Source organism: Panthera leo, chromosome B1, assembly GCF_018350215.1.
Source record: "Panthera leo isolate Ple1 chromosome B1, P.leo_Ple1_pat1.1, whole genome shotgun sequence".
NCBI lineage: Eukaryota > Metazoa > Chordata > Mammalia > Carnivora > Felidae > Panthera > Panthera leo.
This window is the reverse complement of record NC_056682.1, coordinates 7,042,176-7,057,015: the sequence shown is the minus strand read 5'-3', so window position 1 is coordinate 7,057,015 and position 14,840 is coordinate 7,042,176. Positions and strand designations below refer to the sequence as shown.

Below are 14,840 nucleotides of genomic sequence, written 5' to 3'. Positions count from 1 at the left end.
GAAGAAAGAAAATTTGAACAGACCAAAAGAAGTAAAGAAAATGAATTAGTAATCAAAAATCTCCCCCTCCCCCCACCCCCCACGAAAAGAAAAATACAGAGTCCAGGGCCAGACGGCTTTCCAGGGGAATTCTCCCAAACATTTAGAGAAGAGTTCACATCTATTCTCTTGAAGCTGCTCCAAAAGAGAGAAACGGAAGGAACACTTCCAAGCTCTTTCTACGAAGCCAGTATTTCCTTGATTCCAAACCCAGACAGAGACCCCATGACGAAGGAGAACGATGGACCCATTTCCCTGAGGAACATGGATGCAAAACTGCTCAACAAGTTGTCAGCCGATCGGATCCAACAGTAATATATCCAAAAAATGATTCGCCACGACCAGGTGGGATCTATACCTGGGATGCAGATCTGGTTCGATATGCACAAAACAATCAATGTGATTCATCACATCTAAGAAAAGAAAGGACAAGAACCACACGATCCTCTCGATCAATGCGGAGAAAGCATGGGACAAAATACAACATCCTATCTTGATACAAACCCTCAAGAAAGTAGGGCTAGAAGGACCATATAAGTCATATACGAAAGACCCAACGCGAATATCATCCCCCATGGGGAAAACCTGAGAGCTTTCCCCCTAAGGACAGGGACAAGACAGGGAGGTCCACTCTTGCCACTGTTATTCACCATCGCATTGGAAGCCTTAGCCTCAGCCATCAGACAACACAAAGAACTCAAAGGCCTCCAAATTGGCCGGGAGAGGTCAAACGTTCCCTCTTGGTGGACGACATGATACTCTATATGGAAAACCCAAAAGATTCCACCACAAACTGCTAGAACTGATCCATGAATTCAGCAAAGGTGCAGGATGTGAAATCAATGCACAGAAACGGGCTGCATTCCGATACACCAATGATGAAGCAACAGGAAGAAAAATCAAGCATCGGTCCCATTGACAATTGCACCCAAAATCATAAAATACCTAGGAATAAATCTAACCAAAGAGATGAAAAACCTATACCCTGAAAACTACATGAAATTTTAGAAGACAGAAAACATAATGGAAAAAGATTCCACGCTCCTGGTTGGGAGGAACAAATATGGGTAAAATGTCAGTACCACCCAAAGCAATCTACATACTCCAAGCAACACCTATCCAAAGAACACCAGCACTCCTCGCAGAGCTGGAACAGACAATCCTAGAATTTGCATGGGCCCAGAAAAGACCCTGAAGAGCCAAAGCACTGTTGAAAAAGAAAGGAAAGCTCGATGCATCACAATCGCAATCCTCAAGCTGTAATTGCACAGCTGTCATCATCAAGACAGTATGGTACTGGCACAAAAACGGACACTCAGCTCAAGAGAACAGAAATGGACCCACAAATGGATGGCCAACGACTCCTTGACAAAGCAGGAAAGAATATCCAATGGAATAAAGACAGTCTCTTCAACAAGCGGTGCTGGGAAAACTGGACAGCGACATGCAGAAAAAGGAACCCGCCCCACTTTCTGACACCGTACACATAAAGAAACTCAAAAGGGAGGAACGTCCTAAGTGTAAGACAGGAAGCCATCAAAACCCTCGAGGAGAAAGCAGGGAAAAGCCTCTGTGATCTGGGCCACAGCAACTTCTTACTCAACGCGTCTCCGGAGGCAAGGGAAACAAAAGGAAACACGACCTATTGAGAACTCATCCAAAGAAAACTCTCCTGCGCCGTGAAGGAAACAGATCAGCTACACTAACAAATCAGCTCAATCATCAATGGTAGAAGATATTTGCGAACGACACATCAGAGAAAGGCTCAGTAGACAAATCGATAAAGAACTGATCACACTCAACAGCCAAAAACCAACGAATCCAGCGAAGAATGGGCAAAAGCCATGAATAGACACTGCTCCAGGAAGACATCCAGATGGTCAACTGACACATGAAAAAATGCTCAACCTCACTCATCACCAGGGAAATCCATATCAAGATCACAATGAGCTACCACTTCACACGTGTCATAATGGCTAACATTAACAAGTCAGGCAACAACCGATGTTGGCCAGGGTGCGGAGCAACAGGATCTCTTTTGCACTGCTGGTGGGAATGCAAACTGGCGCCGCCACTCTGGAAAACAGCATGGAGGTTCCTCAAAAAACTGAAAGCACAGCGACCCTACGAGCCAGCAATTGCACGACTAGGTATTTATCCAAGGGATATGGGTGTGCTGTTTCCAAGGGGCACCTGCACCCAAACGCCCCCAAAAGCTTCCAGCAGCACTATCAACAATAGCCAAAGGATGGAAAGAGCCCGAATGTCCATAGATGCATGGAATGGAAAAAGAAGAGGTGGCACATATAGATACAATGGAACATTACGAGGCGATCGAAAGGAAACACAGGGTGCCATTCGCAACGATGTGGCTACAAGGAGAGGGGATTCTCCTCAGCGAAATGAGTCAGAGAAAGACAACTATCACATGACTTCACTCATATGAAGGCTCTAAGGTGCAAAACAGATGAGCATCAGGGAAGGGAAGGAAAAACAATATAAAAACAGGGAGGGGTACAAAACCAAGCAGGGAGGGGGCCAACGGATATTTGAAGAACAGGGAAAGGTGTGCTTGTGCCCTGGCCTCGCCCGCCCCCTCCCCCGCCCCCACTCTCTGGGGGCTTCTCCCTGGGGAGTGGTTCTGAGAGTGTCCGGCGCCAGGCTGGCCCCGTGGAGCCACGGCCTGGAAGCGAGGCCAAGCCAACGGAGGTTTGAGAGCATTGGGAAAGGGTGTGGGCACGGGTGTGGCAGGGGTAAGGATGCTGCGTGTAAGGGTGGGGCCGGGGTACGGTGCCATGGAGTGAGGAGGCCAGGCAGAGGCTGAAGGAAGCGGTGGGCGGGGCTGGAGGGCACCAGGTTGGGGGAGGGCCCTGCCTTGAGGGCAGTGGACAGAGGCCACAGGAGCAGCCTCCAGGAGAAGATAGGAAAGGCCAAAGAAAAGCGCACACGACGCCCAATACACGCCAATGTTCAAGGAGGGAAACCATCCAGGGTGCCCACGGCACTGCCGACGCAGGCCCTCCACCTCGGCCAGTGGGGCCGCTAGCTTTTGCACTGCTGTGGGAGAAAGGTGCTCGCTTGCATGACACTCAGGAATGCCCCGCCGATGGGGTTGCACCTTGTCCCTTGGGTCTGGCCCTTCGGGATCCCAAAGACATCTCCCTGACACAGTGTCCGTGGCTGAGGCCAGCCAGGCCAGGCCAGGAGAAATGGTGGCAATCACACCAACATCCCCCAATGGGAGCAAAAGCGAAACAGAACGTCCGAGTTGATGGGCAACAACAAAGAGCCCCAAACGAGGGGCGTCGGACACAGGGAGCCCCCCCGCCCCGCGTCAACACAGGGACTTGTCAGGAACAGCGACTTGGGTCACGAGACCAAGTGCCAAGGCAGCTAGTTCCCAGGGGACACGGGACATAGGATCCCATTCCTCCGAAGGTCCCAGCAAGCGCAGTCACCGCCCTAGAGACAGAAAGGGGAACGGGGAGGGCAGGGCAGGGTGTGGAGTGAAGGGACACTGCAAATAGCTCATGGACACACCGCTCCCGTTGGGAAAGGGAGAAGCTTGGGCACGGAGGACGCCGAAAGGGCCCCCAACCACAGGAACGTACGTGAGGCCAGGGGCCCCGCAAGCTTCCCTGGAGGCCCACGAGAAACACCAGTTTACGAATGAAACAGGCATGCACACACGAGTCTCTTTTTCCAAGGGTGAAGATGTGTTCTGAAACGTCTATCTCCACATGCATGCATACCAGTTACAACGGCAAGAAATCGCTAAACCTCCAGGATTCGTTCCTAGTGTGGAGACGTGAGGAGCACCAAGGTGATGGGCTGCCTGGGATTAAAGTGCCCGAGAGGTCACGTGACCTTGGGCGGGTCTAAGAGCCCGGGAAGGAAGGAAGTGTCCCTCACTGACCGTCCCTCGGGCACGCCGGACGGACGCTGAGTCTCCGCCACGGCAGTCCGCCTGCCACCCGCCGCTCTGGACGTCTCCTGACACACAGGAGGAGCGCGTTGGCGTTTCAGGTGGGTTGGGACGATGTGGGGCTCACACGAGCTGGCACGGAAGTGGGACAGGGAGGAAATGGAGGTTGTGATGCGCCTCGACTCACCAGGTGAAGGACGCTTTAGTGTTGAAGACGAGTGTGAGAACAGAGACTGAGGAAAGGCGTGGCTCTCGGTGTTCCTGAGCACATGAGGTTCTGCTTCCAAAGGAACTGAACCCCAGAGTCGGACTGGTGTGAGGGCGCGCGGGAGCAGTGACAGCATCGTGCTCCATGTCGCCGTGGGGCCTGAGAGCCTAAGGAATTTTCTTGTTCACCCGAATTTCACGGCAAATACTCATTTGCCACGGCTGACACGTGAGTTCAGCGTGGGGCCCCGTCAAGGCCACATGAAAGGAAAGGGTTCAGGCCCTGCGTGGGGAAGCTTCCAGTCGAGTCGAGCAGAAACGAAACGTTTTCATTGACTTTGTCTTTGAGGGTGGTTTCTCTGGGGGTCAAGTAGGAGAGGTACATTCTGGAGAGGCAAGCATCCTTCTCGGTGCACATGCAACCCTGGGTGCCACAGGGAGTATCGCCGTAGCGTGGATTGCGGTGTCCGTGGGGGCCAGGACTTTGTGTGTGGTCTTCCTTCCGGAGGGCCCTGGGAGAGACTTCCCGAAAGTCTCTCCGGTGAGTCACGCAAGACCACCTCCACGGCCTTGCCTGAGGGTGCCGTCCTGCGGGTGGGTCCACGGGAGAGCGTGTAGAACATGCAGGAGGGAGAGGTCCCACCTCCCAGGTGAGGACCGTGTCCGACCTGGTGGGCATGACGCCCCCTCGTGCCCGCTGGGGGAGGAAGGTTCATGAAGGAGTCGTTGTGTCTGTGGGAATGACTCTCCTTTTCCCATTGACTCAGCAAGTCCAGAAACCCATCTTCAAGCAAGGCTGACTTGACCCTTCAAGGAGATGGGGCAGATGGCGGGTGGGCACACCCAGCACGTACCTTCCAGACCCTTGAAAGCCCCAAACGGGAAGAGGCAACGGAGAGCAGCCATGGCGCCCAGGGTTCCCAGGCTAGAGGACGAGGATCCTCGGGTAAGTGGAGCCCTGGAGGCGTGGTGAACCAGTGGGCGGGTTGGAGGGGCTGGGTCGGGTGGGGGTGGGGGAGCCATGCCTCTGAAGCCGGGGATCGCACATGACGAGGGAATGAAGACTCTGTGTCCGGAAGTCGGTCGTCCTTTCCTAGCCCACGGTGGCCTGCCTAGGCATCTCAGCAGCCTGCCCGTTGGGATAAGCTCCCTCGGCCGTAGGGTCGCGTCCAACCTGGTGTTTGTCCCCATCGTGGCTTGGGGCTCATTCTACACAGCCTGAGACCTGCAATCCCAACTCCCGGTCCGTCCCTCACAGAGGCTTGGGTAGAATCCTAGGAACTTCCATCTCCTGGCACCTCCCGAGCCGTCCACGATGTGCCCTGTCCCACACCAGTCCTCCGCTCCCCGAGTGTGTCCTTGTCATGTCCTTTGCAGTTGGCCTGTGATTGGTGCTGATTCACTGAGCACCCCCCCCCCTCCTTGGTCCGCAGCTCAAGTGTAAGGACTGCGGAGCCTTTGGGCACAACGCATCCAGCACCGGGTGCCCCATGAAGCGCTGGGACGGGTGCCTGGCCCCCCAGGCCTTTGTCCCCAGGAAGCCGAAGGAGAATGTGGAACCACGCCAGCAGCAGGGCCAGCACAAGCCCGGGCCCTTCAACCAGGCTGCGAGGGACATGGAAGAGGGACAAAGGTGAGGATGCGGCCGGCTCCGGCCTGCCCGTGGGCTGGCAGCTCAGGTCGCTGAGTCTCTGTACCCGGACACTGGGTGCTGTGTCGTCTTCACACACACACACACACAGGGGTGGGGGAGGCAGAGAAAGGAGCTCCCCGCCCCCCAGGGGACCTCACGAGCCTATTGTGCTGCTCTGGGGGAGTCCCTGAGGCTGTGTGTCCTGGGGTAGGGAGACAGGGGGAGGCGGCAAATGACAGGCAGTGGCGCACACGGCTCTCGACACGAGGACGTCTTGGGCCAACCTGGACGGCTCGCTGGAGTGGGAGCCAGGGGGGCAGATGAAGAAAGGAGATCTTGCCCAAGCCCCATCACTCGCTCCCCAGGTGAACACACGAAATGCCGCTCCTTCACCTTCCCGTTCTTGGTCGTGCAGGCGAGAAGCCCAGCAGAGGAAGGCGCTGCTGCAGAGATTCCCCAGGATAGCCCCTGGAAGGCAGCAGCGAGCCTGGAGGGACGCCACAGAATCCTGCGACTATGTGAGGGTGAGTGTCCCCCGTCCCTGCTCTCGTTCTCTCCTGGGGACGGGGATGTGACGGGCTTGCCGGCCCTCCTGGCTGAGGAAGGGGGTCCGCCCCGATTGTCAACATGGGGATTTCCGTGCGGGTCCTTTCCAGCCACGTTTGCCGGGTGTCCATGATCCGGCAGGATTCCTTGCATGTGTGCTAACCGGGTGCCGGCTGGGCGTGCCAACATAATTTCGGGACGCTGTGCCCACACCTAGGCCTCTTGGGAGGCACAGGCATCTTTCCCTGGTGACACATAGACCCGCCCCATTGGCCATCCAAACTCAGTAGCCCCCACCGCGAACCTCCACCTGCAGGACGCCTGTACTTTCCCTAGAAGCCTGAATGGACGTGCTTGTCCACTTCGGGAGGCAGGCACGATGCACAACCTTTCTGGTCCGTCGCTCCCATGGAATCAAAGCATCAAGGGGCTACTGCCCAGTGTTTCTTCCCGATCGACGCTGAGCTGGAGGCCCTTGTCCTCTGTCAGTACAATCCTTTCCCGTGTCTCGCGGTTGCTTGCGTTTCTGTCGGTTTCTTTGCTGTGCTTGTCGTGCATGTGTCCTTGGTGGGGAGGAAGGACTAATGGGCGTTGTCTGTGTGTTGTGTGTTCCCACAGCATCCGCACAGGCCGATGCCCGTGTACAGCACCAAGAGGGTGTCCGTGCTGGAGCCGCACGTCCCGGCTGAGCCTCCTAGCGGGACGCCTGACACGACACAGCTGTCCCCGTCGGCTGCTCCTCTCGGGAGACCTGCGGCGAGCACCTTCCCGCCTGCTGGCCGACAGGATGCCCAGCAAGTGGGGACCCCTGCCCCGCCTGCCCCGCCTGCCCCGGCACACCAACGCTCTGCCCGGGATCCAGGCCTCGGTGTCCAGCTGAGACAACACCGGCCCCGATGTGCCTCCCTCGAAGCTTCCAGGGCCGTCTCCAAGGCGCGTGGCATTGGCCACGCCCAGGCACCAGCCAAGCGTCCTGAGGGGAGCCCTGATCCTCCTCCAACCCGTTTGGCTGCGAGTCCCCAGCCCCACATCCAGACACCAGGCACGAGATGGGCCCCGCTCCCCGACGACACGTGCCAGAACCCCCGAAAGAAACCACGTTGCAGCCCCTTCCAGCCACCCCACAAGAGCACAGGGAGCACCCATGTGGGGCTGCGCCAGAGTCTGTGTCGTCCAGCAAGGACAAGTGCATGTGGTCCCACGGGGGCAGCCCAACTGACCAGGAAGACACCTGCCTCGGTGCAAAGCAGGGGCCTCCAGCCTCCACGCCCCCAACCTCACCTGGACACTCTCCAGGCGTGCCCCTGGCCTCTGTGTCCGCCCTGTCCGCAGGCACCCGGCCAGCCCCTGCGAATGGTCTTCAGCCGCCTGGACAAAGGCGGCTGGAGCTCCAGGTTCATAGCAGCTCCCTGTCTGCCACCTCCCGAGAGGCCAGTCCCCCCTGGCCAGGGTCCGCCCATCACACACCAGTCTGAGGGAGGCTGTGTGCCTGTCTCCCTGAGCATCCTCCACGATGACCTGCAGCTTTCCTCGTCCTCGGAGGAGAGCGACCGGGAGTGAGACACCTCATGTCCTCGGACACTCGTCCTCTGGCCCTTGTGACCCCAAGCAGGTGACTGCGGAGCGGAGGCCAAGGCAGGGCCGTGACCTAGTTTTGCTAAAGCAGCAATTCCCCCAAAGACCTGCAAGGACAAAAACTTGCGTCCACACTGTGTTTGGTGTCCTGCTTGGGGCGGGGAGTGGGTTGAGCGCCCACGTGCAGACGCTCATGGCGCACTTTTCCTTTATGCATCTACACCTTCTGGTTCACCGGCTCCGTCTCAATCAACAAGGTCTCGTTTCTTCCGTTTCAATAGATTCTATGAGAAATTCAGCGCCAGGAGAGCAAGAGGTCGTCCACTCGAATGTCAACTTAAGGATCTGCGAAATGAATGTGTATCGGGTTTGCGAATGTCTGAATTTGGGGACACCGGAGGAATGATTCCAGTCTGGGCTGGGCAAGTGGAGGCAATCTTTTGTTTTAGAATAGTTCACTGATATCGTTTTTCTGCAGATCATATCGGGGACTATTTTACATGCTGTCTGCACTTTTGTTTTTCCCTGGTAGTGCAACGTTGTGTGTAGTGTTACCACAGCTAATAAAATTTGCTCAGAGACGACCGAATGTGCATGGTTTTCTTTTTTGTGTGTACACTGTAGTTTCCCGTCACATAGAGTAGAATCCTGCATTTGTTCCCAAGTGCACTGGGGACTTGGATCCTCACCTAGTGGAGAACAACTAAGGAGTCAGAAGCAGCAAAGAAACACGGGTTAACCTCTCTTCTCCTTTCAAGATAAAGTCTCTCCAAGTGTCCTGGGAACAAGACAATGCTAGAGGTGAATTCGAAACCGATGAGGGTCGGGATGCCTGAGTGGCTCAGTCAGAGAAGTGTCTGACCTGGAGGCGGCTCACGTCATGATCTCAGGGTTGGGGAGATTGAACTTTGAGTTTCCCTCCCTCCTCGGGATCGCCTCTCTCCTTTTCTCTCTAACCCTCCCCCACATTCTCTCTCCCTCCCTCCCTCTCTCTCTCTCTCTCTCTCTCTCTCTCTGTCTGTCTCTCTCTCTGTCTGTCGACATAAAAACCCATGAACCGAAAGAACATGTGCATGGGAAATCAATCAGCGTTAGGGGCTGCTGTCCACATGTCTCTCAAAGGCATTTTCATTCACAAGTCACGTCAAGGAGGGTGGCATAGAAGAGATACAAAGGAAAGGATGAGAAAGACATTCCACAGATAGATACTAGAGAGGGGAAGGAGACACGAGAGTTAGGAGATAGACACGTAGAGTGATGAGCGATTGATGAGAGAGGACAGAGAATTAGGTGGTCAAAGGTTCTTTGGAAGCAATTCTGCAGGCCTCTTTGCCCACGTGGCAGGTGGCCGGGGCTGAGGCTAGAGAAGCCAGGGGGTGTTCGTGGAGTCTGAAGACCGGCAGGCTCCAGACCCGGGGAGGATGGCCTTGTCGGGGCCAGGCACTCAGACAGGAGCAGGTGTCTCGTCTTGGGACAGGGGTCAGCTTTATGCTCCAGGAAGGTCTGGAATGGACTGGCTCAAGTCACTACGTTAAATAGGGCAACTTGCTTTGCTCAGACCAGTCACGTGAGAGTTCCTACCATCTAACACCGTCCAGTGAAAACACAACCGGTTTTCTAGGACGAGATGACAACCAAAGGGAGAGATGATTCCTTGCAGAAACAGGGCCAAACGTGGCGCCTGCCAACGGATATTTGAAGAACAGGGAAAGGTGTGCTTGTGCCCTGGCCTCGCTCGCCCCCCTCCTCTGCCCACTCTCTGGTAGATTCTCCTTGGGGTGTGGTCCTGAGAGTGGCTGGCGCCAGGCTGGCCCGGTGGAGCAAAGGCCTGGACGTGAGGCCGGGCCAACCGAGGGCGGAGAGCACTGGGATGAGGTGTGGGCATGGGTGTGGCAGGGGTAAGGATGCTGCGGGTAAAGGTGGGGCCGTGGTCCGGTCCCATGCAGTGAGGCCAGGCAGAGGCTGAAGGAAGCCGTGGGTGGGGCTGGAGGGCACCAGGCAGGGAGAGGGCCGTGTCTTCAGGCTGTGGTCACAAGAGTCTGAAGACTCCTTTTGTGCATCCCATTGTGTGTCCTCCTTGACCTCTTGCCCCTTTCCTTCCCCTCACATGAGTGTGTTTGGCACTGAGACACCTCACGTGCTCGCAGCCTTTTCCTCCTAGTTGGTGACCCTGAGGAGGTGACTGTTTAATTGAGGATCCTCTCTCCCTCTCTCTCTGTCTCTCCCTGGCTTGTCCACATGAGCGCTCTCTCTCGCTCTCTGTCTCTCTTTCTCTCTCTCTCTGTCTCTCTCTCAAAATAAATCAATTAAAATGTTAAAAGTGAAAAGCAAACAAACATTAGAGAAGAAAGCACATTTTCAGTAGACCTGGTCAGTTCTGAAATCTGGTCTAGAGATACTGACACATTAAAGCCACAGTTTCCTCGAGGGGACATTGTTCCTTGCATGTCTAAATTCCCATTTCAAACCGTCTATAAATGTCACAAATCCACAACAAACATGTCCTGAACCACGGGAACCTATACCTACCTTGCTATGTGATTTGCTAGGAATACCAGTGACAATTTGGCAAATGATGGGTTTAGGATTTGTTCTCCTATTGGGAAGGGAGCTACAAAATGAAGAAAGCATTTACAAAGCCCGCAACCAGGCAAAGGATATTTCTTGGGACAATTTCTCGGCCACCCCTTGGTAGACAGACGTGTTTCAAAGGACCTTCGTGATAGTTGTATACACAGATCCTATGGAGACAGTTCAGGAGTTTTAGAATCAAATCCATGGACAGTCATCATTCCAGAATAATTTGCTGGTGTCCCATGCATTCTGGCTGACGGAGAGGAGGTGCTCCTACATGATACCAGAGCTCAATTGGTAAAATGATTTCCATAGCCTAACAAATTCATGGCCGTCATTCCTTGACACTTTGTGTTATCTAAAAGCAAAGTGGATACTCAAAAAAGGATTTCCTCTAGGTTGGAAATGCTCAAGTCCGTCTGTCCAGAGAGGGAGCAATGGAAATGAGGGAGGTGGAGAAAGTGGTGAAACGTGTGTGTGTGTGTGTGTGTGTGTGTGTGTGTGTGTGCCTCTTGAGGAGGGAGGGGCAGGAGGAAGGCTGGGCTGAGTGGTCTGTCTGCAGAAGAGTGGCCACACCCTAAGACCCTTCATCCAACTCCAGCTGGCGGCTGATTGGATGACGTGGTCCTAGTCAGGTGGGTGGGGCGAGCTTTACGAGGGCTGAGGAGAGGGCCACAGCTATCATTCTGAGACTGGCCTCCTGAGAGAAGCATCGCTCTGCAACGTGAGGCTCCACGTTTCAGGAGACATGGAGACGCCCTCTTCCCACTGCCGAGAGGAGTCTCAGATCCATGTCTTTCCAAACCTCAAACCTTGCGGGTCAAATACGGGTGGTGCTGAAGGCCACGGAGGACCCACTCTACCTGAGAAGCCGTCACCGTCATCGCACACACCCTGCGACCTGCCGAACGGTTGGGCTCCCGCGTCAATAGGTCTGCCCCCCGCAAAGAAACCCGTGAGTTGGAGGAGACCTTCTGTGGTTGGGGCTGGCCTGCAGAACCTGGGGAACACGTGCTATGCGAATGCGGCGCTGCAGTGTCTGACGTACACACCACCCCTCGCCGGCTACATGCTGTCCCAGGAGCACTCCCGAAGCTGTGGGAGGCAGCCATTCTGCGTGCTGTGTGCTCTGCAGGCTCACGTGACCCGGGCCCTCTGCCGTCCGGGAGATGTGATCCGGCCTCCGCCCAAACTGCTCGCTGCCTTCCACACACACAGGCAGGAGGATGCCCATGAGTTTCTGATGTTCACTCTGGATGCTATGCAGCAAGCGTGTTTGCGTGAGGACAAGCCTTCAGAGCCTCAGGCTCAGGACGCCACCCTCATCCGGCAAATCTTTGGCGGGTACTGGAGGTCTCAAATCCAGTGTCTCCACTGCCAGGGTGTCTCCAGCACTTTGGACCCTTACCTGGACATTAGCCTGGATATCAGGGCGGCTCAGAGTGTGAGCCAAGCTTTGCAACACTTGGTGAAGCCCGAACAGTTGGACGGTGAAAATGCCTATCGTTGTAGTACTTGTCTCGACAAGGTACCTGCTTCCAAGACGTTGACTTTGCACACTTGCTCCAAGGTCCTGATGCTGGTATTGAAACGATTCTGCCATTTCACGGGCAGCAAACTGGCTAAGGAAGTGCAATATCCTGAGCGCCTTGACATGCGACGATACGTGTCTGGGCAGAACGGGGGGTCGCTGACTTATGTGCTCTATGCCGTGCTGGTGCACGCGGGCTGGAATTGTCACAGCGGACATTACTTCTGTTACATCAAAGCTGGGAACGGCCAGTGGTACAAAATGGATGATGCGAAGGTGACGGCCAGTGATGCGACGTCTGCCCTGAGCCAACATGCCTATGTCCTCTTTTACATCCAGAAGAGTGAATTGGAAAGAGACCGTGGGAGTGAGCCAGGTGCTGGGGAATCCACATCCCTCCAGGCTGACCACGCAGGCACGGCTGCGGCCCAAGGGGGGCCCGAAACCGACCCCGACATCGAGGTGCCACAATTGGAGGATCACGTGGAAGAGACACCACCGCCAGCAATCACGTTAGACCAGTGGAGATTCCTCCAAGAAAGCCACCGTCCCAAGTCTGAATTCAACCTCAGGAAATTAGAATTTGCCCTTCCCCCCGACGCAGTCCTAATTCACCAGTCCAAATACAGAGACGAGATGGGAAAGGATCACCGTGAACCAAACATCTACCGGCTCAACAGTTCAGCCAGGGACATCCCACCTCAGAGGGCAACAGCCAGTAACCAAGTCCCTTGTCTCCCCGGCAGAGCCAGAGCTACCAAGAGGAAGAACAAGAAGGGACAGAGGTCTCAGGAAGCAGTGCAGGGATCCCACTACAGGCTTTGAGATACATGCCTGCCCACGTGCACACTCACCCGCCCTCACTCACTACTCACTCACTCACAGTCCCTTGTAGGCCATATTTTGTGTGTTGTAGGTGGGTGTGATCCAGACATGTGGAGGGACCATGAATCTGGCTGGATTCATGGGCTATGGCGTTCCAGTGGACCTGGAGAATCCTGAGCTTTAAGGCTGGCTGTCTGTAATGAGGTTATTGGAGAGGTGTGGATTATGCTGGGGACTCGCAAGGTTTCTCCCCTCCATCAGCACCGAGGATCATCGGGCACTCTCAGAGCCTGAAAGGGTCAGAGGGAGTGGCCAATGAGGCATGAAGGTGGAAACAAGGCAGAGCCCCGGGAGTCCCTGTGAAAATGCCTGGGACTCACGGTCCCATCATCCCATTCCCTACTCTCTGTGTATCGGTAAAGTCCATGTGCCCAAACATGTGCGTGTGGGGACTCTCGGTGATATCCAAACATGCACCGGCAGGGGAAGGAGTTTGAAACAATCTCAGTGCTTCCACACGGAGAAGTGGCAAATGACCAGGAAACGGGAAGAACTCTAGCTCTACGTGGGAGCAGACAGCCTTTTCAGGAATGTTTTGTGTCAGAAGGAGAGGAGCAGAAGGAAACACGAATTCATAACTGTGCAAAGTGTTTCCTTGTATACATAATCTATTTTGTAAAGTCTCCACATGTTCATGTGAACATTGGCTAATTGCCTGGAAATGGCAAAGAGCAAATAAATGCTTATTTCTCAGGAGACGGGTGGGTGGAGCCATCCTGACCCATGTTCATTAGATTCGGTTCCCTTAACAATCCCCCTCCCATGAGGCTGCAGAGCAAATGGGGGAAAGGAACCTTCTCCCACCTCTTATTGCTCAGCCACCAAGCAGCTCTACCTTGTTCCGCAGAGTTGACCACCATCCCCCCATCGGACAATCTCCTCCACAAGGGAGGAGGCTCAGGGATTTCTGGTCAGTTGCATTGCAATCTTGGTCCTCGGTTGTACACCTCAGAAAAACAATCTCAAGTGGACACCGAGGCAACAATGTGGTATTTCAGGTCAGGGTATGGATGGATGCTCTAAGTCACAACTGTATTTCATTTCTCAGGAGCGAGAGACTCACTAAATACATTGTTGAATGGGAATTAGTGCATCATCCTTCAATTCCCCCCAGGGGAGGGGGGCCATATAGGAGATCTCTGGTCGTTTGCCAATGGCACTGACAGGATAAAGCCTGTTGTTGCTGCTGCTGTTGTTGTTGTTGTTGTTGTTTCCAGTCTGCATTAAACATACATACCACACTTAGTGGGAACTAACGTCAGCATGTGAATTTTGTACAGGAAATCTTATTGAATTCTGGATGTTCAAATATCAGAGCCGATAGAGGAAAAATACTTTTTCTTCATCTACTTTTAAAATTTATTGGTCTGTTGTTTTCATGTTTTAAACATGAAATAAAACGTTTAAATAAACAGAGAGAGACACACACACAAAAACAGAGACAGAGTGTGAGCATGGGAGGGGCAGAGAGAGAGAAACACAGAATCCAAAGCAGCTCCAGGCTCTGAGCTGTCAGCACAGAGCCCAACGTGGAGCTCAACCCCACGAACCATGAGATCCTGACCTGAGCTGAGGTTGGACACTCAACCGACTGAGGCACCCATTCCCCCCTCCATTTTCCAAATTGAAATCAAATTTAGTTAACATTGAGTGCAGTCTTGGTTTCAGGGGTGGAATTTAGGGCTTCGTCACTTACATGAAACACCCACTGCCAACCCCCACAGGGGCCCTCCATAACGCCCGTTGCCAAGGGAGCCCACCCACTCCTCCCCTCGAGCAACCCTCACTTTCTTCTCTACACTTAAGGGTTCTCCTGGGGCACGTGGGTGTCTCAGCCGGTGTGGACTCTGATTCCGTCAGCTCATGATCTAAGGGTTTGAGACTTCAAGCCCCGTGTCCGGCGCTGTGATGACAGCTCAGAGCCT

The 14,840-nt window shown here is 54.5% G+C and overlaps 2 protein-coding genes across 2 annotated transcripts; both read left to right on the top strand.

The window, feature by feature from the left end:
* The first annotated feature begins 2,145 nt into the window (after positions 1-2,145).
* LOC122217286 (putative protein FAM90A23P) lies at positions 2,146-8,504 on the top strand. Its single transcript, XM_042934091.1, has 5 exons — positions 2,146-2,189; positions 4,939-5,117; positions 5,605-5,804; positions 6,220-6,328; positions 6,969-8,504. Exons 2-5 carry the CDS (start codon positions 4,989-4,991, stop codon positions 7,908-7,910), a joined length of 1,380 nt encoding a protein of 459 aa, XP_042790025.1. The 5' UTR covers positions 2,146-2,189; positions 4,939-4,988; the 3' UTR covers positions 7,911-8,504.
* Positions 8,505-10,243: 1,739 nt separating this feature from the next.
* On the top strand, positions 10,244-13,189 carry LOC122217333 (ubiquitin carboxyl-terminal hydrolase 17-like protein 6). The gene has a single exon (XM_042934187.1). The coding sequence runs from the start codon at positions 11,248-11,250 to the stop codon at positions 12,853-12,855; it is 1,608 nt and encodes a 535-aa protein (XP_042790121.1). The 5' UTR covers positions 10,244-11,247; the 3' UTR covers positions 12,856-13,189.
* Positions 13,190-14,840: the final 1,651 nt, after the last annotated feature.

What these genes read in the sequence shown, in the direction of transcription:
- LOC122217286 (XM_042934091.1), top strand. Translation starts at nt 4,989, where the DNA reads ATGGGGCAGATGGCGGGTGGGCACACCCAGCACGTACCTTCCAGACCC. An exon ending in TAGAGGACGAGGATCCTCGG is followed by an intron (nt 5,118 to 5,604) that starts GTAAGTGGAGCC and finishes CTTGGTCCGCAG; the next exon opens with CTCAAGTGTAAGGACTGCGG. An exon ending in AATCCTGCGACTATGTGAGG is followed by an intron (nt 6,329 to 6,968) that starts GTGAGTGTCCCC and finishes GTGTTCCCACAG; the next exon opens with CATCCGCACAGGCCGATGCC.
- LOC122217333 (XM_042934187.1), top strand. Translation starts at nt 11,248, where the DNA reads ATGGAGACGCCCTCTTCCCACTGCCGAGAGGAGTCTCAGATCCATGTC.